The following is a 22,511-nucleotide window of genomic DNA, read 5'->3' on the forward strand; positions in this document are numbered from 1 at the left end:
ATGGGGACTCAATGTAAGGCAATGTGAAAGGACAGCATGCCAGTGGCTGCTGTTGACACTTTTTCTTTCTATCTATAACTGCAGTGTGGCATTGCTGTGGTATGCTATTGGATGTCTTTGGCCCTCCCCAACTAAGGAGGTGGGTTGATCCTTAATTCCAAAGACCGAGGAGGTGCCTAACCAATCCTTTTCTCCTCCCCATCATCCCCAGGCTGCCAGAAATTCTCTAACACCACTATCAGTCTTGATCAAAGATGAACAATTTTATTACAGTAGCTTAGAAATTAGAAAAATGTCTCCAGAAGATTAGTCTTGTCCCCCAATATCTAACTAACATGACATGTGGGAGTAGACTGTCCACATAAGAAATCTGGCCAGAGGACGTAGTGTGGGTTATAAGAGGCTGTTCCCCAACACTTGGCTGCTTCTTGGTCACATTGGCACACCATTTTTTGGCATCTATCTGTCAGTGTATCTGAAAAAGAAAATGACAACAGAGGGTGAACAGTTCAAATCGGACCCAGAGCATCAGACAGTAATAGCTAGCGGCAAATTGGCAGTGTCTAGAAAACGATGCCCACCATATGATACCCACTGAATACATGTTCAACTCATCTTCCTAAGTGGTCATGAGGGTTAAGTGCCTCAGTTTTCACCCAAATTCAATGACCCTTTTTGAAAATTTGCACCTAAATCTTTTTTTAACCAGCTTTTCACTTTGTACTTATTATAAGCATCTGTAATGTGGTTACTCCTCTTCTTCCACCACTTCTCAAAAAGCTGCATATATTAAACGTTGCTTCTGTTCTGAAAGGTGACTCCGTTTACAAGAAGGTGTTTTACTCAGCTCTCAGCCCTGGAAATTCAACATGCATTTGAGAATCAAGTTGAGTTCTTTCCTTCTCAGAAACACCATAACTGGTTATAAAGCAGGGGTGGGCAAACTTTTTGGCCCAACGGCCACATCTGGGTATGGAAATTGTATGGCGGGCCATAAATGCTCATGAAATTGGGGGTTGGGGTGCGGGCTCTGGCTGGGGGTGCGGGCTGTGGAATGGGGCCAGAAACTAGGAGTTCAGGCTGCAAGAGTGGGCTCTGGGCTGGAGGTTGGTGTAGGGGGGGTGAGGGCTCCGGTTGGGGATGTGGGCTCTGGGATGGGGCTGGGGATGAGGGGTTGGGGGTGCAGGAGGGGGATCAGGGCTGGGGCAGGAGGTTGGGGCACGGAAGGGGGTCAGAGGTGCAGGCTCCTGGCGGTGCTTACCTCAAGTAGCTCCCAGAAGCAGCGGCATGTCCCCCATCCGGCTCCTATACGGCGGCGTAGCCAGGCGGCTCTGCTCGCTGCCCCATCTGCAGGTGTCACCCCTACAGCTCCCATTGGCCGCAGTTCCCAGCCAATGGGAGCTGCAGGCGTGGCGCTTGGTGGGGGCAGCGTGCAGAGCCCCCTGGCTGCCCCTATGCATAGGAGCCAGAGTGGGGACATGCCGCTGCTTCCAGGAGCCGCACAGAGCCACAGCATACATGGAGTGGGGTAAGCCCTCAACCCCGCTCCCTGGCGGGAGCTTGAGGGCCAGACTAAAATGTCTGAAGGGCCGGATGCAGCCCCCGGGCTGTAGTTTGCCCACCGCTGTCATAAAGGATCTGCAGGCCAAATTAGACTTTCAAGGGCCCCCTGTATAGCCCCTTTGTTGTTGACAGGTTTGCACAGGCATAACTGGTTGGAACTTAGTAAGCAAGTCCATTGATGGTGCTCAAGGAGGAGTGGAACCCTGCTTCCTCTTCCAGAGCTCTCCTGGCTTTGCAGGGTACAGAATAAAACTCAGTAAAAACTTAGGCCTAGAATCACAAAGGTATGTAGGTGCTGTGACACCCAGTTCACATCACCAAACTTTTAGGCACCTAGAAAATCACAGGAACACATTGCACTCTCCAAAGCCTGAGTTAGGCACCCAAGCTCCTGATACAATGAATGTAGAGAAATAGGTGCCACAAGCTGTCTAAGCCCATCTCGTGTAGATTGGCACCTATCTCTGCTGCTAGCCACTCTCAGCTGTGAACCCTCTTTGGAGGTGGGCACATAAGGCATTTCTTGCAAGAAGTGGGGATGGAGAGCAGCTTCCTCATAACTTTTAGCCCTCTGGTTAGGGCACTCACCTGGGATGTGGGAGACCCTCAGTTTATGTCCCCCTTCCATCTGATGAGGCGAAGGGATTTGAAACCTCTCACATGAATGCTCTAACTACTGTATTATTGTGTTGGGGGTGGGTGTTCCCTCAGTCTCTGCTGTTGAAACTTTTCCACTGTAGATAAATACTTAATGAGTACTTGGAGTAGGAGGCCTGGAGGCTGGGTCTCCTGCATCCTGGGTGAATGCTCAGAGTCGTTCTCATGCTTGGGTTCTCTCACTCTTGGGTTCCAATGACTTTCAGTTATCCAGAGTGCCACACCAACAGGAGCGACTGAGGGAACCCCACCTCAAAATTTTCTATTTTTGCCTTGCCCTCCCTTCTCAAGTTCTCTCTGCAGCATGCCCAGCATCTTCAGTTTATTGTGCTTAGAGCAGTTTGGCTTGGCACTTATTGCCGCGAGAGCGGACTCATACCTTTAAGCCTGCCTTGCAGCTTGCAGTATTTCATACATTTTGAGTGTTTACGGAATGCGATTCTCACATGCAGATGGGCAGAAGACAGAGCAAATCACATTCTGAAGCATGTTTGAATGGAAGAAAATGGTATCTCCATTTTTCGTTCAGCAAACAAAATTGCACGGTAGCAGCAAAAGGGGAAAAAATAAGTCCCACTGTAAAAGGAGTTTCCATTTTGTTCCTCTGTAAATATTTGTATTTATGACTCAGTGGCTGACAACAAGTGAATTATTAACCCACAGCTCAAGTATCATAGAACATCAGGGTTGGAAGGGACCTCAGGAGGTTGTCTAGTCCAACCCCCTGCTCAAATCCCCTGACAGATTTTTGCCCCAGATCCCTAAAAGGTCCCCTCAAGGATTAAACTCACAACCCTAGGTTTAGCAGGCCAGGGCTCAAACCACTGAGCTATCCCTGCCCCCCACATTGGGCAATGCAAACAGCTCCACTTTTAATTTTCCTTTCCATTGTTCAGATAAACCTCTCCAGCATTTCCTGGCATTAAATCATTCTTCCCTTTTATTTGTATTGAGTCAGCCATAACACCTCCCTGGACCAGTAAGGACTGCTGTGCTCTAGGTTAGGGCAGTTGACTTGCCCTAAGGAGAAGGCATGCAATGTTTGCATCGCTAATCTCCATTGGGGGTTATGTGAGGGAGGGCAGCTGTTAGCTGCTGCATTAGAGAAGGGCTAGTGGAGGCTGTCACGGGCCCTTGCCTTGGCTTACCATAGAGTTAGCTCAGTTCTATTTAACTCATGTTTGTTGTGTGACTGTAGGGACCATGAATCAGTGCATCCTCACACAACATTCACACCTGTGTTTGGTGCACTTACGGCTGTGCCTCACAGCCACACTATGGTTATTTTTTCCACAGCAAAAAATAGGTGTGTTATCAAGATAGCTAACCCAAAGTCAAATCAAAGTGGAGACAAGGCACAGGTAGTTTTACCTGACTGTAGCTACTACCCTCGCCCCCCACATTTGGGGTTGAACTTGACTAGCTACATCAAAATAGTCCCTCCATAGGTGAAGATCTGGAGGGAAGGGATTAAAGGAGTTTGGAAGGAGTTGAGGCCACAGAGAGAGAATCATGGTTTTAGAAAATATTTTTTAAATGCTCCTGTTCCATTTGCAGTGCCCAAGCAAAACGAATTTAAATAGAAGTGGCTCCTAATGTAAAGGGAATGGAATAAATCTAAAACACACAAGGAAAGTGGAGTCATTTCCTTACCGCACACCACAGCATTGCGTTCACAAGTCCATTCGTATCTCAGCATCTTGGGGCTGCAGCCTTCCCGCTCTGCCTTGTCATAGCAGCAGTCATGCTTGTGGCAACACCTTTCCGCAACAAAGAGATTGAGTTGTGTCTGTTACTTTCTGTGGGCTTTTCTCAGGGCATTTCCCAGTATGCAGCAGGAACTATGTGGTCACACAAAACTATTTATGACTCTATTTGCACGGGTATTTCCCTAGGCTGGAGGGGAAATTCTCTCTTGTTCAGACAAGTGTTTGATCATTACAGTGAAAAGCAAAACCCTTCAGAGTTTGTTATTAATATTCTGCAGATGCTAATGGAGCAAACAGAGGAGTGCCACTAGGCTGTGCTGCCCTTTCTCGTGTACACTTACAGCAGGTGCTTATGAACGTGTGTCATCAACACTTCTTTCTGTGACTGCTTAGTCCAGGATGTGGGCCTGATTCTCTTTTGCTCAAGGGCAGTGGATCGCCCACCGTGGGGAACATCTCCAGTGTAAGAAGCTTTCCTAGTCGGTATGGAGCTGGCGGAATGGCTCTAGGCCAGACTCCTTTGCACTCCTGGTTTAGGAGGCGTACTTCAGGAAATGGGGAAGCGGAGTAGGGCCAGCGCACTACATGCACCAAGTATTCTCAGCCCAAGAGCTGCTCTATCTTACGGCAACAGCCAAGCAGGCCATTAGTCAGGGCCAGAATACTAAAAGGTGAAATGTGACACCTTCCATGACAGTGCTTGTATTTTAGATCAGGACATTTCAGCAGAGTCTCTATCAGTCACAGATTATTAATCTGCTCTACTTCATCCCTTCTCCCCTGCAGGGCAGGGAAGGCAGTCAGGGGTCTGTCCCTTTTCCCCTCTTCCCAATAGGATTTGGGGAGCCAGCTGAGTGAGGAGAGGAGGTGAACAGGGGACTCCCAGCTGGGCATCTTTTCTACCCCATCTGCCACCTTTCTTGTTCCACCCACTGGCAGAAAACACTGGGAGCCCCAGGATCTCCCCAGCCAGACACCAGCTCCTCCTGCTGCTCCCTCTTCCCATATCCCTGCCTGGTGAGTCCACACTTCACCAGTCGGCAATGAGGAGGAGCTGGGCCTCTCAAGCCTGGGAGAGGGAGAGGAGGAGAAGGGAAGGGAACTGCTTCATTTCCTCCTACTACTCTACATCCTGATTGTGAGATCAATTGAAATACAGTGATCTCATTGGTCAGCAGCAGATCAGAGAGGGTGAGATCATTATGGGAGACACAATGCTGATGACTTCATCTCTCCACTGTGTTCTGTCAGAGCCAGTCCTTGCCCCTCAGTGTCAGTTCTCTCAATTCCACCAGGGCGTTCCCAGCCAGGCTCTGTCACTGATAGAGATGGGTCTGAGCAAAAAGATTTGGATCCCAACCTGAACTTTGACCCTAAAGAATGGGGATGCTGGGTTCCAAGGTTTTGGTTCAAGCCCATCTCTAATTGATACAGTGATAACAACACAGCAAGGCATTGCGGGCTGTCAGCAAAGCACCTGATCTTCCAATAAGTAAGTACAACGAGTCTCAGGATGGTACTTAGCATGGGTTAATGGGGATGGCTGCCCATTCCCAACTGGTCTGTGCTCACTTCCTCCGCCTGTTTGTGTAAGGCAGAAAGAGGAGGCTCCCAGGTCTCCCTGAGCGGTCACTGACTGACGTATCTGTAATAAAATAAATAGAGAAAGGGCCGAGGTGCTAAATTCAGATCTAGATTTCAAAGGCCCCAGTGTCTGGATCTCAGGTATGGGTTTGATCCGTTACAGGGGATGGGTTAGGGGGAGGAAGAGCTTTGATATTCCAAGCCAGATCCTGGCTCAGATTCCAAACCTCCACAGAGCTTGGGGGTCTTTAGATCCAGGAATTTGCTCCAGGCCCCCTTCAGACTATACTGGCTGAAATGATGCTGCTTGAGAGAAAATGCGAGACTGGTTTGGGAACTAAGGGTCTGATCCAAAGCTCACTGAAGTCAATGGAAGTGTTTCTGTTGACTCCAGTGCATTTTGGATTGGGTCCTAAGGGTGTGAGGGGATAGGACATTGCTTGTAAGTGTCTTGCAGGGAACAGTATAAGTGAGAACGGGGATTTCTCACAGCCCTGCATGGTGGCAGAATCAGGAGCAATGTCTTGAAGCTAAGGAGACAAACACTTAGCTGAAACATGGGGGAAATATACTAATACTGAGAACAATTGGAATAAACCAGTAAGGGAGGCACCAGAAAAGGCCTGTGAAGTCAGGGAGAGGAGCTTGGCAGCCGGGAGAACAGAGCAAAGAAATCCAGTGTCAGAAATAATCACTGCAAGAAATATACACTGAGGGGCCTTTGGCCCATGAGTATTTTCAGGGTCAGGATCAAAAATACTCCTGGGTGTAAACTTCATTCATGAATATCTTCAGTAATGAACAGGATCCCCATGACCTCCAGGGGCCCAGCCCCATCCCTGCACCTGTCTCCTGCCATGTTCTCCAGGGGCACTATTCCACTTGTCCTGGATCCGGCTATTGCTATAGTTTCCAAGTGGCCTGGCTCAGAAAGGGAGAGGGATTCTGCAGCTCATCTCTCTGGTCCCTTTGTCACTGTTGTCCAGGCATTCTTCTCCCACAGCCTACCCCCCACTCTGCATTCCCTGGCTGCAAGCTGGACTCCCTCTGTGTCTCCCCTACCTCCTGCTGCCTAGTTCCCTGGAACAGTGCAGGGAGTAAACACCATAATCCTACTAACTCCCCTTGTGGGGAAAGCTGGAAAGCAATGGCCAGCTACAGGGCACAGGCAGAAAATGCAACGTTGGACCCCTGTCTACTGTACAAAGGTGACACAGGCCCTCCGCAGCAGCACCACTGAACTTGGTGCAATTTAGGCCAAATGTCACTGTGACACCCTGGCACCCTAATATTCACCACTGTCATGTAATTAGGGTATGTTTTGTACAAAGTATGCCTTGTGAGGTATCATTCTAAAAGTCTTGATCTGCTAGATAGTAATCATAGAATCATAGACTTTAAGGTCAGAAGGGACCATTATGATCGTCTAGTCTGACCTCCTGCACAATGCAGGCCACAGAATCTCACCTACCAACTCCTGTATCAAACCCCTCACCTATGTCTGAGCTATTGAAGTCCTCAAATATGGTTTAAAGACTTCAAGGTGCAGAGAATCCACCAGCAAGTGACCCGTGTCCCACGCTGCAGAGGAAGGCGAAAAATCTCGTTGGATTGTATGTGCTATTCATCTGTGAAGTTTGGCTATGTATGTGTTACTGAAACATGTGAGGTTGAAAACACCCACAAGCAGCCTTTCAGGTACAACAGTAAAAAGGCCAAACAATGTTAATGGCTCACTGAGGAAATGCACACAAGCACAAGGATTACCCTAGGAACTGTGTACAATAGACATCTCTCAGAGATAGCACTGCACAATGGGAACTGTTTGACCCAGGACACAGCAAAAGAGCTTTCCAGCAAGAGGGAAGAAGATATAAAAGGTGGGGAAATGACATCATGGGAGGACCTCACTCTCCCTATAACAACACACCTGGAAACACCAGAGGAACAAAGACTGAACAGGGGGGAAGTGGTGGTCCCAGGCTAGAGGGATTTCTAGACTGTCTATGACAACCTGGGAGACCCAAGCTGCAAAGCCAAGGCAGCTTGTGCCTTAAGAATCTGCCAGCCTGTTTATCACTCAGGGTGAGAATTTGCTAATTCATATCCTACCATCTAGTATGTTAGGCTCAGTTTACGGTTTTGTTTATTTACTAAGTAATCTGCCGTGATCTGTTTGCTACCACTTATAATCACTTAATCTATCCTTTTGTAGTTTTATGTTTTAATCGAAACCAGTGAGCGTGTCTGGGGAAAATCTCAGCTTGGTTACCACAAGTGACCAAGTGTGCATGGTCATCTTCACAGTGAGGGAGAGGCGGACCGGGTGTTAAACCCATATACTGGCCAGATTTGATCAGGGCAGGATGGTACTGCTCTGGGGTCCTAAGCTGATGGTTAGAGCCAGCATGTAACTGCAGCTGGGTGTCCCCCTACCTGTGTGAATGCTGGTGAAAGTGCAAGCTTGGAGGGCTTTGCAGCTTGTCGCGGCAGCACAGTATCAGAAGGAGCCCAAGCTGGTGAATCAGCGGGCTCAGTGGTAACCCCAGATCCAGGTGGCACCCTGGGGGGAGCACATCACCGTCAAGGTTGTAGTTGCACAATCACAGGGAACACAGCAGGGCTACAGTAATAATGCAACGTCTCTCCATAAGGTCTCACAATGCGCGAGCATCGCCAACCTACAGAGGGGGAGGGAAGGCAGAGCTCTGCAGCAAAAGACTGGAGCCCATTAGCAAAGAGCAGTTTGAAAAGCCTGACCAGTATCCACAGCTCACAAAGAAGCAGGAAGTCAGAGTGTTTATCTTGTGCTATTTGGTATTGTGAGTTTTTTGTGGCGGGGACTTGATTTTTCTAAGTTCTCTAAAGTACAATGCATATTTACCGAGCTAGAGACAGTATTTTTACCAGCATTGCAGTTCACAGAACATGGATAACCTACTTCTCTGCCCTGAGGAACGTGCAAAGTAAATAGGAGAAACCCACAAACATTCCCCAGAGACAATACAATCTTCCCCCATCCCTCTCCTTCCTCTATCCACCATGTCCACACCTTATTTTTCTCCACACAATGTTCACACTTGTATCCACATTGGTAAGATAATTAGGGGAATCCAGTTTCATGCTTTAGAGCTTCAGCTGATTTTCTGCTGGGGTCAGGAAGGATTTCCCCCCCCCCTCCCAATTCACAACTGGCTGAATGAACTATCTGTTTTTTTTTCTCTTTCCTCTGAAGCATCAGATCGTAGTCACAGCTGGAGGCAGGACACAAGCCCAAATGGACCAATGGTCTGAGACAATAACTACAAATCTTCTGAACTCAGATGTGGATTAGCTGTGTGATCTTTGTTCACAGGCTCAGCATTAAACTGATGGCCAGATTTGGGGTCTGAAGGACTTTTCCTCCAGGTCAGATTGACACAAACCTTGTAGGTTTTTCGCCTTCCTCTGCAACATCGAGTAGGTTCATCTGCTAGGATCACCTGGGTCTATCACACAAACACCAGCTTCCTCTCATGACAGGGTCCTCAGGCTCTGGTGGCACCTTGGCCCTGCCTGTTTTCTGGCTGTTGCTAAGGACAGTTTAGTCTCCTGAGGACTCCACATTTTGCAGGATAATTGGCTTGGTTTGGGATTTTATGCTGACAATTTGCAATAAAATTTGTTGGGAAAGATTCTAGCATGAGGTGTTTTTATATTTGGTCATCGTTGCCGGTGACGCAGGGACATTGCTACAATGACTAGAGCTGCAGCCTCTGCAGCCAGAGATGAAATGGCACTGGCCAGTCCAATGGCTGCACCCAGAAGGAGCTGGTGAAGCTAAGGGCACAAAGGAGCAATTGTATTAATCAATGAGTGGAGCTGGTGTAGGCTGACATCATGGGGAAATGAGGGACACACAACCCTTAAAACAGCTCCCGAGGGGCACTGTGAAGGCCTCTGTGTGAACCCCTCCAAGAGGCTGCCGCGCTAGCAGAGGGGAATGTGTCCACGACATCCTGAGGTGCTGGCAGGGAAGGAGAAAGGGAAAATACAGGGTCAGAGGGACAGGGATAGGCCCAGACATCGTGATGACCCAGTGAGACCACAGCCCAGCCCAGCTCAGCTCCAGGTCATCCCAGTAAGGGTAAAACAGGGATAAAGGGGGAAAGGCGCTGGATGGGCCAGCCAATGGGCTATTTACCATAGAATTGCTCAACTCAGAAAGCAAAGGGGCCAGCCAAGGGTCACTGCAGCAAATTCACAGGAGAAAGCCCTCGGTGTTGAGAGATTCAGGGAGCACAGGAGCTGGACCCAGCCAGAATAAATGCTCCCCTCCAAGGGGATTTCCTGCACCTACAAGTGCAGGGTCAGGTATTACTGAGCTAGGAAGGAGGGGCAGGGCTAAGAGCAGTGAGTTTGGAGGGTGAGTTAAATAGAACTGAGCTAACTCTATGGTAAGCCAAGGCAAGGGCCCGTGACAGCCTCCACTAGCCCTTCTCTAATGCAGCCGCTAACAGCTGCCTCCCTCACATAACCCCCAATGGAGATTAGCGATGCAAACATTGCATGCCTTCTCCTTAGGGCAAGTCAACTGCCTTAACCTAGAGCACAGCAGTCCTTACTGGTCCAGGGAGGTGTTATGGCTGACTCAATACAAATAAAAGGGAAGAATGATTTAATGCCAGGAAATGCTGGAGAGGTTTATCTGAACAATGGAAATGGAATTAAAAGTGGAGCTGTTTGCATTGCGCCATACTTGGGCTGTGGATAAATAAATCACTTGTTGTCAGCCACTCCACTCGTATGGGTATAGATTCTCTCCACTCGTTTTCTCAGCCGCTGAGTCATAAATACAAATATTTACAGAGGAACAAAATTCCCTCCACTCATTTTGTCAAATACTGTTCAGAATGTGGAACTAGATCAGGACCCTGAGAAGAACCGAGCTGTAAGTGTGACGTTATTGACATAAACTGTGACCGTACAGATCATTGTTGCAACCAGGGTCCTATGGTTGCACCAGTTCTTATACAAAGGAGGCCAAATGGGGTGTCTATGAAAAGGTTGTAGTTTCCTGGTTATGGTTATGCTGTCTGTATGGGTGTATCATTTTTGTAGTTGAAGTTATGAATATTGGCTAAGTACTTGTTTGATTCTAAGTAGCCTCCGTGAAGAAAGCTTCTTGAGAAACACTTAACTCACAGTCGACTTTGGGAGACACCAATCCACATCTGCGCTTTCCTGGGAATGTTCAAAATAACATGTAAATAATGGCGTCGGCCTGCAAAAAGCTGAATCATTCATAGACATGTGACTTGCCCAGGTGGCTGCAAACTCCATCTTGTTGAGGGAATTTTACACAGGAGAACAAAGGGGTTTCCACCCACCAGAGAAAGACTATATAAGGCCCTGGAAACACCTCCATTTTGTCTTCTACTGACTTAAAAGATAGCCTCTCCACCCCAAAGAGATGCCTGAAAGAAATTGGAACAAAGGATAGTAACTATGGGGGTGTGAGTGATTGCTGGACCCAGACTAGGAAAGAGTCTAGTCTATCAAAGAAGCTTATTGGAACATCTCTGAGGGTGAGATTTACTTGCATTTAGTTTCCTACTCTATTAGGCTTAGACTTGCGTGTTTTATTTTATTTTGCTTGGTAATGACTTCGTTCTGTCTGTTATTACTTGGAACCACTTAAATCCTACTTCTTATATTTAATAAAATCACTTTTTGCTTATTAATAAACCAAGAGCAAGTAATTAATCCCTGGGGGAGCAAACAGCTGCGCATATCTCTCTATCAGTGTTATAGAGGGCGAACAATTTATGAGTTTACCCTGTATAAGCTTTATACAGAGTAAAATGGATTTATTTGGGGTTTGGACCCCATTGGGAACTGGGTATCTGGGTGAGAGTGACAGGAGCACTTCTTAAGCCATTTTCAATTACGTCTGCAGCTTTTGGGGGATGTGGTTCAGATCTGGGTCTGTGTTTGTAGCAGGCTAGCATGTCTGGCTCAACAAGACAGGGTCCTGAAGTCCCAAGCTGCTCAGTGGTTTGAGCATTTGCCTGCTAAATGCAGGGTTGTGAGTTCAATCCTTGAGGGGGCCACTTAGGGATCTGGGGCAAAAATCAGTACTTGGTCCTGCCTAGTGAAGGCAGGGGGCTGGACTTGATCACCTCTCAGGGTCTCTTCCAGCTCTATGAGAAAGGTATCTGACAGAGATTCATTTCTCCTTTCCTCATCAAGCAACAGTATAGATCCCTATATGGCATTTCAAGTGCATCTGCCATGTAATTACTTTTAGATCCGGACATTTCAGAAGAGAGATTTCACACAAAATATGTGTATTATGTATTATTTATCTGCTCAGATGAGTGAGGGATCTGACAGAGGTTCATGTCTCCTTCTTCCCCTTTCCTCATCTACAGTTGTTACCTTCTTACTTTGTAGTTGACTGGGGAGTCATCTAGGGGACAGATATCAGCTTCTAGGGGAGATCATTAATGCTGGTTTTATCTCTGGGGTGTTGTTCCCTTCCCCAACAAAATGGTAAAAAAAAAAAAAAATTAGAAGCCATCTCTGTGATGAATCTCTCTATTTCAGAGGGTAACAGGTCAGGACCCTCTTGTCCCACTCACTTCACGTTTGGTAGAAATTTTCTACTTCATGCCTTTGTCACTTCTTGGCTAGATTACAGCAATGCAATATACCAGGGCATGAAGCCTTCAGCATGTAGGAAATACCAGCTAATACAGAATGTTTCAGCGCATCTACTCAGCAACATGGGTTACTGCGAGCACATCAGGCCTATCCTCCGCTCAGTACACTGGCTTCCTGTAGAACATTGAATCAAGTTCAAGTCTTGGTCCTTATCTTCAAGGCCCTCAATGGCTTGAGCCCAGGGCATCTAAAAGATCAATTATTGCTCTGAGATGAAGACCATGATTTATAGCTTTGCTCCTCTGGCACAATGGAACTTGTATAATAAGAGTAAAGCCTATGCAGGAGACAGAACTTACTCAGGGGCCAGTCCAAGACTGTGGAATGGACTCGCCCAAGAACTAAGGGCCATCACAAACCTCACCACCTTCTGCTCTAACTGCAAGGTGCATTTCTTTGACTCTGCCCTCACTAACATAAATATAGAGCAACATCTCTCTCCCTCTCTCATTTAAAAAGCAAAATCAAATCAAAACACCCCACAGTGCACAATTTTCCCTCTAGCAAGAGGGTGCCAGAACAACATTACGTGGCAGATGTTAGTCGCATTTTGCATAATGCAGTACTGCAAGGTGCTCAGACACTACAGTAATGAGTGTGGCATAAGAACCTCTAAACTAGACTAGATCTAATCTACCCTTTTTGCCGCTCATATGGCTTCTTTGGTGGATTTCAGAATTGCTGTGATCCAGACTCAGAGCAATGGGATGGGACGTTCAATTCCTGCCCAGAATTACAGGACGAGATCCAGTAAGCATTCACAGAAGTTATGCATGTTCTGACCTTACGCCTAGCCATATTCTGAAGACAGAAAAAAGATCTCTCCCTTTGATTATTTGGTTCTTAAAACTAGCTCTGTGTCTGCCAAGCAAACAAACAATTAATCATATTTTATATAGAGGAAACTGCTTTATGGCCATGAGTACTAACATGTCATTTGAAAAGAGATAGCCCAGAAGGCTGGGTTTCTTTGAAATGGGGATAGTCCATAAGCATAGACAGCTGGTAAAAATATTATTTGGCGGGATGAGCAAAACTTAATAACTACTGTGCTCTCTGGGGGTGGGATGTTTGTGTGTGTGTGTGCCAAGCCCGGCTCTCTGGTGCGTATGTAGGTCCTAGTCTCTATCCTAGCCTGGTGTGGAAGGGTGGACTAGAGGGTGGGTTGGAGAGCAAGCTCACTCCACACTCACCCTGCAGTGGCGGCTCCTTTCCTGAAGGGTTGGGCCTTGCTCTCCATGCCCGTCTGTTGGCTCTCGCCAGAATTCGTAGGCGCTCACCACGTCACATGATGCACGTGTCCCTGGACCAGTAGGGCTCCTCCTCTACAACGTCCCGTCCCCTTCCTGGCCCTGGTGCCACCAGCCGCAGGCCTTTGCCTGCTGAGCTGGGCAGGCCGAGATAGATTAGGGGTGGCTGAGCCCCCTCTAGCCCTAGCCACACATTGCACCTATGTTCATAAGTGATCAGAAGCAAAGATAACATGTCTGATTCAGATCCCGCACTGGGGTAACTCTTGTCAGTTAAGTCAATGGAGCTAGACTCAGGTAAATCTTGTGAAAACAAGAAGAGAATCAGGCCCATTGGGTCAAACTCAGCCTTCGTTTACCTCCTGTGCCTATACAAGGGCTGAATTTAGCCCAGTGTGTTTTCCTTCCATCTGCACTCGCAATTTAGTAAAGCAGCAATTTCATCCCACAGATTTGTCTGCCAGATAAATGCCAGGTTTTATTCTGAGCTTGCCTGTATGACATCAGCAATGATGACCACAAGATTATTCGCTACATTCAGAATTCTAGAAACGTAATTTAAAAGCAGCAACCCAACACCTAAAGGACATTAGAATGCGACCGGTCACCTGTTACATTATAAACCTAACAGAACATTCAGACTGAGGTCCCGTTTTCCCATTGGATACTGTAGCACTTGCTAATGGCTAAGCAAAACAATTTATGCTGCCCACAATGCAACACACAGAGAAGGAAGGTTCTATTGGGTTTATAGTAGTGATGATGAGTCACAGGTTAATTATTCCCTACTTTCAGATCACCTTGTTCCTGGTTTTCTTTCTGAAAGTTCAGAGGCCAAGATCAGAGGGAGGGAAGAATTAGCAGCAGCTGGCAGATGGGTGAGAGGTGCTGGCCATGTGGGTGGAGGTGAAAGGCGGAGTGGTAATTCAGGAGCAGTGAGGATAGGAGGAGCAGCCCATTGGTGGAGGGCCTGACCTGAGTGACAAGAGAGAGGAGGAGGAGGGGGAGTAAGGAGCCAGAAGACAAGAGAAAAGGAGTAGTAGTGAGGAGCCAGAGAAAAGGAAGGAGCTAGAACAGCAGAAAGGGAGAGGAAGGAGCAGAACACAGGGAAGAGGAGAGTAGGCTGAGCTGGAGAAACAGACAGAGACAGCAAAGAAAGGGCTAATGAGAAGAACCAAATGCAATCAGTGTCAGCCAGCAAGATTACAGGCTGGCTGAGCACTGGGCAACAGGAATGAAAGATGAATACAAACCTCTACTAGTTGGAAACTGCTTATTCATAAAGTATGTGCTAGAAAACCTGCACTTAAGGATATAAGCCGCTCTGACTGGCTAACTCCTTGCCCAAGACAACTAGAGATTAGGAGAACAATGCAATGAGCAAATGTCACTGTGGCAATAGGTTCTGTTTGCAATTTTAGAGGAACAGATTCTGTCCTTTTTGTTTAATTCTTTGTGTCTTGCAGAAGGCTAGATGGCTCATTCACATAGGCCCAGATCCTCAAAGGGGTTTAGGCTCCTAACTTCCATTGATTTCAATCAGTATCTCACAGAATCAGGCCCTTAGTTAGGTGACTGTGACTCGAGTCCTCTGCATGCTCATTGAGCTTAAACAGCGATATCTGAAGTTCTGGGAAATTCACAAAACATCCAGCAGAGTGCGATGGGGAAGGAAGTCTATTGACCTTTACCTACAGGAGATGAGCACTACTTGTTCATTTCATTGTAAGAACAGAGAGGCTGGAAGGAGGAGGGGGGAAATGTAATGACTAGAATAGCACATCAAAGCCAATGTTTGAAACCAACATTTTTAAACGAGTTGCTCCAAAATATGCCTTTTTATAGAATAAAAAATGTCTATATTTAGACCTACTTTAATATTTAGACAGTGATGACTGATTTTATAATGGTGTCAGTAGCAAAAGCAGAAATGTTTAAAGGATGAGTCATTTTAAACATTTACTGCTCAAGGAAGTTGGCTTTACCACTGTATTTCTGGTGTTCATTATACTTACAATGGGAAATACTGCAAAAGCCGCGTTCATCGTCACTAACACGGCATGATGTGCTGATTTTTGTAATGGCGTCATCAGGGAGAGGAACCCGGAAGATTTCTCCAACAAATATGAGAAGGAAAATGTTTAGGGCCAGATCCAGTGGAGCTATGGAGCTGGTTTATATCAGCTGAGGAACTGACCCAGAATTTCTGGGGGCCTACAAAATAATTTTCTGGAACCAAGCAAAGCAGGCAAGGAGTATTAATATCTGTAGTTAAAGGGTTACATTTAAATTTGCAAAAGTGGCCACTAATTTTGGGTGCCTCCACTTGTTGGGTCCCTGATTTGAGCCACTTAGGGTGAAATTCTGGCCCCTTTGAAGTCAATGTCAAAACTCCCATTGATTTCCACGTGGCCAAGCTGTATAGAAAAATTGCAAGTGCCGGCAACAGCTGGATATGTTGGTAAAGCGCAGTGAGTTATTTACTAAATGGGCTGATATCACTTGCCTTCTTTCCTGAAGAAAGAAAAAGGTAAGTGTAAGAGCCACCCTGCTTATTAATTTTAGATAAGCAGATGGAATTGTGTGGCTAACTTGAAGGTGCAGAGATGGACTGCAACGTGAGCAAAGGTTTTCTATAGCAAAAGGATCAGAGCTCACAGGCATTCAGACGGATCACAGCCTATCAGACAAAATAATTAAATATACGCCAGTCAGTGTGCATAAGAGAAGTAAAAGTATTGCAGTGGAATAGGAGCAGGGCTGGCTTTAGGACCTGTGGGGCCCAATTCCGCGGTCCGGGTCTTCAGCGGCACTTCGGCGGCAGGGGGTCCACTCTGCGTCTTCCGCGGCACTGAAGGACTCCCCACCACCGAAATACCGCCGAAGACCCCGGAGCACCCCCCCCCGTCACCGAAGACCCCCGAGCAGAACCACCCCCGGGTGAGCCTAAGGCGCGGGGCCCTCTTACCCACGGGGCCCGATTCCGGGCAATCGGGGGAATCGGCCTAAAGCCAGCCTTGTTTATAGGAGCATTGCCTCCTGCTTTGCAAATAAATAGCTCAACATCTTCTCAACAAATACAAAAGCCAGAGAAGGGAGAGAATATTACCCCATTACAATATACTGTTCCGCCAAAATCATTTGTTGGTTTAATCTAGTAAACAGACGTGGGGTGAAGGCAAGGAACTTGAGTCGCTCCTGCACCAATATGGGATTCTCTCTTAGGAGAGGAAAAGCAGTGTTTCCACTACTGCCCTTCCCTGTGTTGCCAAGCATCCACTCACCTTGGGTGCGACCCCTTTTCAGTCAGCACCACCCACTATACTGGTTACCCCCAGTAAGTGAAGTTGCACCAGTTTTGGGTGGCCACAACCTGGTCCCCTAGTGGAATCTCTGTCTCCAGGGAACTCTGCCACCATTCACCAGAGGTTAAAAGTCCTCATGAATATGCTGGGCAATACCGCTGTCAATGTCCATGCGACATACACTTACAATGGTGTCTGTGTTACCACATTTTAAATTAAGTTTCTGGTCCCAAACCAGGCCTAATTTTCTTTTGGTTTGCATTTGGTAAAGGGGTCAATGGGGTTTTATAGGGTTGCCAACTTTCTAATTGCACAAAACCGAACACGCTTGCCCCGCCCCTTCCCCCCTCTTCCCTGAGGCCCCGCCCCTTCTCCAAGGCTCCTCCCCTTCTCTGAGGCTCCACCCCTGCTTACTCCATTCCCCCTCCCTCTGTCGCTCGCTCTCCCCCACCCTCACTCACTTGCTCATTTTCACTGGACTGGGGTAGGGGGTTGGGGTGCGGGAGGGAGTGAGGGCGTTGTCTGGGGATGAGGAGTTTGGGGTGCGGGAGGGAGCTCTGGGCTGGGGTTGAAGGGTTTGGAGTGTGTGTGTGGGGGGTGCTCTGGCTGAGGCAGGGGGTTGAAGTGTGGGAGGGGGGTATGGGCTCTGGGCTGGGGATGCGGGGTCCAGGGTGGGGCCAGAAATGAGGGGTTCAGGGTGCGGGAGGGGGATCCAGGCTGGGGAATGGGGTTGGGGTGTAGGGGGGTGAGGGTTCCAGCTGGGGGTGTGGTCCCTGGGGGTGGGGCTGGGAATGAGGGGTTTAGGGTGCAGGAGGGGGTTCTGAGCTGGAGCAGGGGTTTGAGGTGCAGGAGGAGGCTTGGGGTGCAGGCTCTAGGAGGGAGATTGGGTGCAGAAGGGGATTCGAGGCAGGGTGTTGGGGTGCAGACAGGGTTTGGGATGCAGGATCTGGGAGGCAGTTTGGGTGAGGGAGGGGGCTCAGGGCTGGGGTAGGAGGTTGAAGTGTGGGAGGGGTTTCAGGGTGCAGGCTCTGGGTGGCGCTTACCTCAGGCAGCTCCACACAAGCGGCAACATGTCCCTAGGGAGAGGTGCGGCCAGGTGGCTCTGTACACTGCCTCCACCCACAAGCACCGCCCCTGAGCTCCCATTGGCTGTGGTTCCTGGCCAATGGGAGCTGCAGAGCTGGCGCTCAGGGTGGGGCAGGGTCAATGCAAGTAGACCCCATGGCTGTCCCTCCACCTAGGAGCCGAGGGACACGTTGCCACTTCTGGGAGCTGCGCGGAGCCAGGTAGGAAGCATGCCAGCCCCGTTGTGCCGCCAGCTGGACTTTTAACAGCCCAGATAGCAGTACTGATTGGAGCCACCTGGGTCCCTTTTCGACCAGGTGTTCCGGTCGAAAACTGGACACCTGGCAGCCCTATACATGGATGTAACTGAGGGAAGAATTTAGTGGAGAGACCAGAAGTATACATGGACATATAAGTGATGTTCTTACCAGTCCACTTTATCTTTAGGCCAGCCTCGTCCTCCCAGACCACAGTAGCATCCGTAACCTAGATACGCCAAAGCATTGCGTCCTGTGCCACAGGATATGGCTCCTGCTAATTCAATGAGTCCTCTTGTATGCAAAGAATGGGTTTTCCCCAGTGCGCCTTTCCAAACTGCAAAGAGAGGATGTTGTTTCACACAGGGTTTGCACAACACCTTTAAGGATTTTCATTGCTGATTTCTTTCAAATTCCCACTGCAAATTTTAGGCCTTATTGTGCGTTTGGGCCCAGTGCACAAACACACTGCCACTTTCCTTATTATTCCTTATTAGTGTTGTATCATAGTAATATCTACAAGCCACACAGACTGTAAAGTTACACCTTTATCAGCAATGGAAGGCCTGCGTCATTTAACAGTCACTGAGTACATACAATAACATTCCATTCCCGATTTTGAAGAGGTGGCAGCTTTATTAAGGTAATATTAAAGGTTATATCCACCTTCCATTATAAAGCCTTATTTTAGGGCCACCCCACTAATTTTGGCCTTAAAAAATTCAGATTTATTCTGAAGGCAAAGGAGAATGTGCCTGCATAGTTTGAAGCAATCTCCTTAAACCATTTTTCAGTTGCAGGCCTTTAAACAATACCCTGATTTGAAACACTTATTTCTATCTTGTATCCCTCCTATTCAAAGTTGCGCCTCTCATAGACTGCAGTGGGAGGTCAGAGGACTCACCTCTGAAAATCAAGCCTCTTATTTGGATGATTAAATATGGATTTTGGTGCCTAACATGATGATGACAATAGCAGCAATTAGTACTGTTTTCACTTATTGTGATGCCTCAGTGCACCTATCCATTGGTCTGGTGCATCATACTAACAATTAGCATTAGCCCCTTCCCATACTTTCCACCCACCTCCTCTGTTCTTCAGTTTTCACCTCTCTCTCTCTCCATCCATTCATAACCACTCAACCCACCCCTAAGGTAAAAGCTAAAATAAACGGATGGATTTTTCAGCATTCTTCACTCAAGAGTGGGATCATATTTCAGAACCAAGAACCCCAGACTGAAGTTGCCTGGCCACTTATTCCCTGCTGTTTGAATACACTTGACATTTTCAAAGTGCTGTGCAAACATTGACTAATCCCCTAAACCATCCATGTGAGGTAGGGACTAGATGCTATTATTAAGACCATTGCTTTCCTTTTAAAACCTGCAGTTCTAATCCTTCTTCCCTGCGTGTATCATATGCCGTAGCTTTCTCTAAGGACTTGATTCAAAAGCCCATTGAAGTCAATGGGAATCTTTCCCCAGTCCTGAAAAGTTAGAGGTTCATTTCTTCAGAGGAAAAAACGACCTCATAAAGTAACAGAATAGTAAGCATTAAAATGATCAAGAACCCTCTGACAAAAGTGCAACATCAGCATAAGCACAATCAAGGAAAAGACAACACACTGAATCTTTTCCAGCATTTTAGGTGACCGTAGCAGCCTTTTTCAGGAGGAATTCCGTGCACTGATGTTAGTGTTTTACACAGGCTTCTTACTGTTTCTCATGCCATTCCCTCTGGGATTAAATACACATTCCTGAAAAAGTAACAACTTCTCTTTACTAAACACTACCCTGAGTATTCAATTTTTTTTAAAATGGTAAAAGCAAACAACAGCTCAGTTATTAGGAATCATAGAGAAGACCCTATTTCCCTGCTAGAAGTGCCAAGTGAATGGGGGTAAGAGACAGGTTCTTCTTTCAGTTACCTTGGGGTATATCCAGAGTAATTCCACTGGAATTAGCAACATTTCTCTGGATTTGCACCCAGATAACCTATATCTGGATCATATCCAGCATGTATGGGAGGGAGGCTGTTTCTTTCTCAGAAATATGCATACAGTCCCGGAAGAACATCCCCGAGAAACTATGATCTATAACAACATCACAGTTATTCCTGGGGGACAAAAAGAACCCCAGTGAACTGAGCCTGAGTGAGCTGCTTTAGAATCTGCGCTCCCCCTGCATTTAAAACACAACAGGGGGCAGTGCAGTGTCTGACGTTACTATTTCTTTTTTCTTTTCTTTTTTTGAAAACTGATTAGATTTCAATTTGACATTAGTATCCCTGTATGGTTCTGAAGTCAGCTCTAACTTGCTTGCCTTGCAAGCACACTATACATTCAGTTGTACAGTTAGCAACCTAAACAGTAATTGAAATGACTCTTTATGTGTCAATGAGTCAACACTGCTGTGAGATCCTTGGAAAAGCTGGAGAAACCCCACAGCAATCTGAATGTAGCCAAATGGCACATCGGGAGTACTTTCAATAACTACTAACTGTGCACTTTCATCTGTTTTGTATATGAAATCAGACTGAGTTAAGATGGATCTGACAACTTAAACTTTCCTGTTATTTCCGGTGTTTAAATTGTCAGCCTTTATGGTGCATTAGTACAGGATTTTGCACTTAATCGAACTGTACTGCACTAATGATCACAAACCTTAATGCTACCTCAGTGTTTAGGGGCTATAGAATACAGCTGTGTTTTTATGAAGGGATTTGCGTTTTTAACTCCTTTTTTTTCTTGAATGTTAGATGAATTGGAAACAATTTGCTCAAAAGTCACTGGTATAAAGAAAAGGGGTGAAACTGAAAACAATATTTCAGAGAAGAAAAGTCAACACACGAGGCTTTTCAGAATAAAACCGGAAACTTTCTAAATTAGACGAGAAAATAAAACATGTTCCTACAGTTACAGTCTTACAGAATTAGCATGGAAATGAATCAGCCCAGGCACAAAATATACTCGGACTTCCTTTACCGTGATAATGAGAAAATGAACGATAGTTAACTCACTGATCCAAATGCCAATGATTTGCCTTGGGCAAGTAAAACTAGGCAAGGCTAATACAGTACATGGGCTGTCAAAGTGAAGGGGGAAGCTGCCCTGCACACAGAGTGGGAGAAACAAGAGGGTGGCAGAGATATAGGTGCTCCCAGGGGTCCAGCAACCGCAGCTGTACAGAATTTGTACTCACCTGCCTGAAGCACCAGCAGCACCAGCAGCCAGAGCCCCATTGGGAAGTTAGAGGGTTGTCAGCGCCCAGTATGCCTCTCCCTTTCTAACACTGTCTTGTGCACTCAGCCTGAGTGGCTGGGGTGTCCCTGCAGAGCTGCTCTCAGCTGGTACACCAGGTGAACCAAGGCGTGGGTGTCTATAACACTCTTCCTAGGCTGCTGCTCCCATATCTGCTCCAAAGTTTTATATATACATACACAAACACACAAAAGTAAGACACTCTCCTCTGAAATCTCAAGTGCCCTGTGCGCTGAGCCTGCTGCACGGTCCTTTCCCCTTTTTCTGCCAGCAGGGCTCTGTGCCTCTATTTGCATATCATTCCTGTAGGGAGGGGCTGCTGGAAGGGAATTAGACTGGCACAGTCTCTTACAGACAAGTCTCTAAGCTTGTGCTCCTTCTCTAAGCTGTTTGCCTACAGACCCCAGTTAACCTCCTAGCTGCTTCACAGGAGAAGTCGGAGTCCTGGCTTCTGTGACCTGGACTTTCAGATTTTGATAGCTGTGGTGTAGCACAGTGTGTGTGGGCGTGGAGGGGGGGGCTTTTCCTTGGAGATAATCCCTTTTTGTTTAACACTGAACATATAAAACTATAAAATCTGACTGAAATATCATTTAAGGCAAGTGTCTATATAAACCAACTGAGTTTATTCTGGGCCATGCCACAGCAAAATATATACCCAGCCCATTTGTTCTAAACTGATCTAACTAGCTAACTCATTTCTTTAGTGCTATCCATATGCACCCTTCAGCCACAAGAACAAGCCATAGCTTCTCAGGAAGAAAGTCCTTCTATCTAGTCTGCTCCTACTGTCTTGGGATTGGGAAGATGAGATGAGCTGGGTTGAGATGACTCGAGCTAGGAAATGAAGCCATGACAGCGTTTCAGAGTCTTCTCTTAAGAACCCCCAAAAGCAGGGGAAGGTAAGGTGGGCAACATAATTCACTCCATTATTTTGTCCACCAATTAAGCCTCATATCTACCATGAAGTTCCAGATCCACATCTTCTTGTTGATGAAGATCTTAACCCAGTCCTTGAGTTATATCACTAGGTCTTTTCGTTTGGACTAGTTCACTCTCTGTGTCTGGTTTGCCTGCACTGTTTATAACATTTTTTACTGAAGATAACTTGACCTACTTTTCATGGTTAATTCTCAAGCAGGCAAAAAGTTAGAGGC

The 22,511-nt window shown here is 46.9% G+C and overlaps 1 protein-coding gene across 1 annotated transcript; it reads right to left on the reverse strand.

Annotated features, from left to right (window-relative positions):
- Positions 1-242: 242 nt before the first annotated feature.
- Positions 243-21,629, reverse strand: LOC128830547 (phospholipase A2-like). Its single transcript, XM_054016400.1, has 4 exons — positions 21,296-21,629; positions 18,267-18,432; positions 3,874-3,980; positions 243-475 (listed from the first exon to the last, which is right to left on the reverse strand). The coding sequence occupies exons 1-4, from the start codon at positions 21,333-21,335 to the stop codon at positions 327-329; spliced, it is 462 nt and encodes a 153-aa protein (XP_053872375.1). The 5' UTR covers positions 21,336-21,629; the 3' UTR covers positions 243-326.
- Between the last annotated feature and the right edge of the window lie 882 nt (positions 21,630-22,511).

This window comes from Malaclemys terrapin, chromosome 1 (genome assembly GCF_027887155.1).
Source record: "Malaclemys terrapin pileata isolate rMalTer1 chromosome 1, rMalTer1.hap1, whole genome shotgun sequence".
NCBI classification, from domain to species: domain Eukaryota; kingdom Metazoa; phylum Chordata; order Testudines; family Emydidae; genus Malaclemys; species Malaclemys terrapin.

Coding starts and splice junctions, on each gene's coding strand:
- LOC128830547 (XM_054016400.1), bottom strand. CDS start 21,335: ATGGGGCTCTGGCTGCTGGTGCTGCTGGTGCTTCAGGCAG. Junction 3,981..18,266: donor CCTAAAGATAAAGTGGACTG/GTAAGAACATCA, acceptor TGTTGCGGAAAG/GTGTTGCCACAAGCATGACT. Junction 476..3,873: donor ACGCAATGCTGTGGTGTGCG/GTAAGGAAATGA, acceptor TTTCTTTTTCAG/ATACACTGACAGATAGATGC.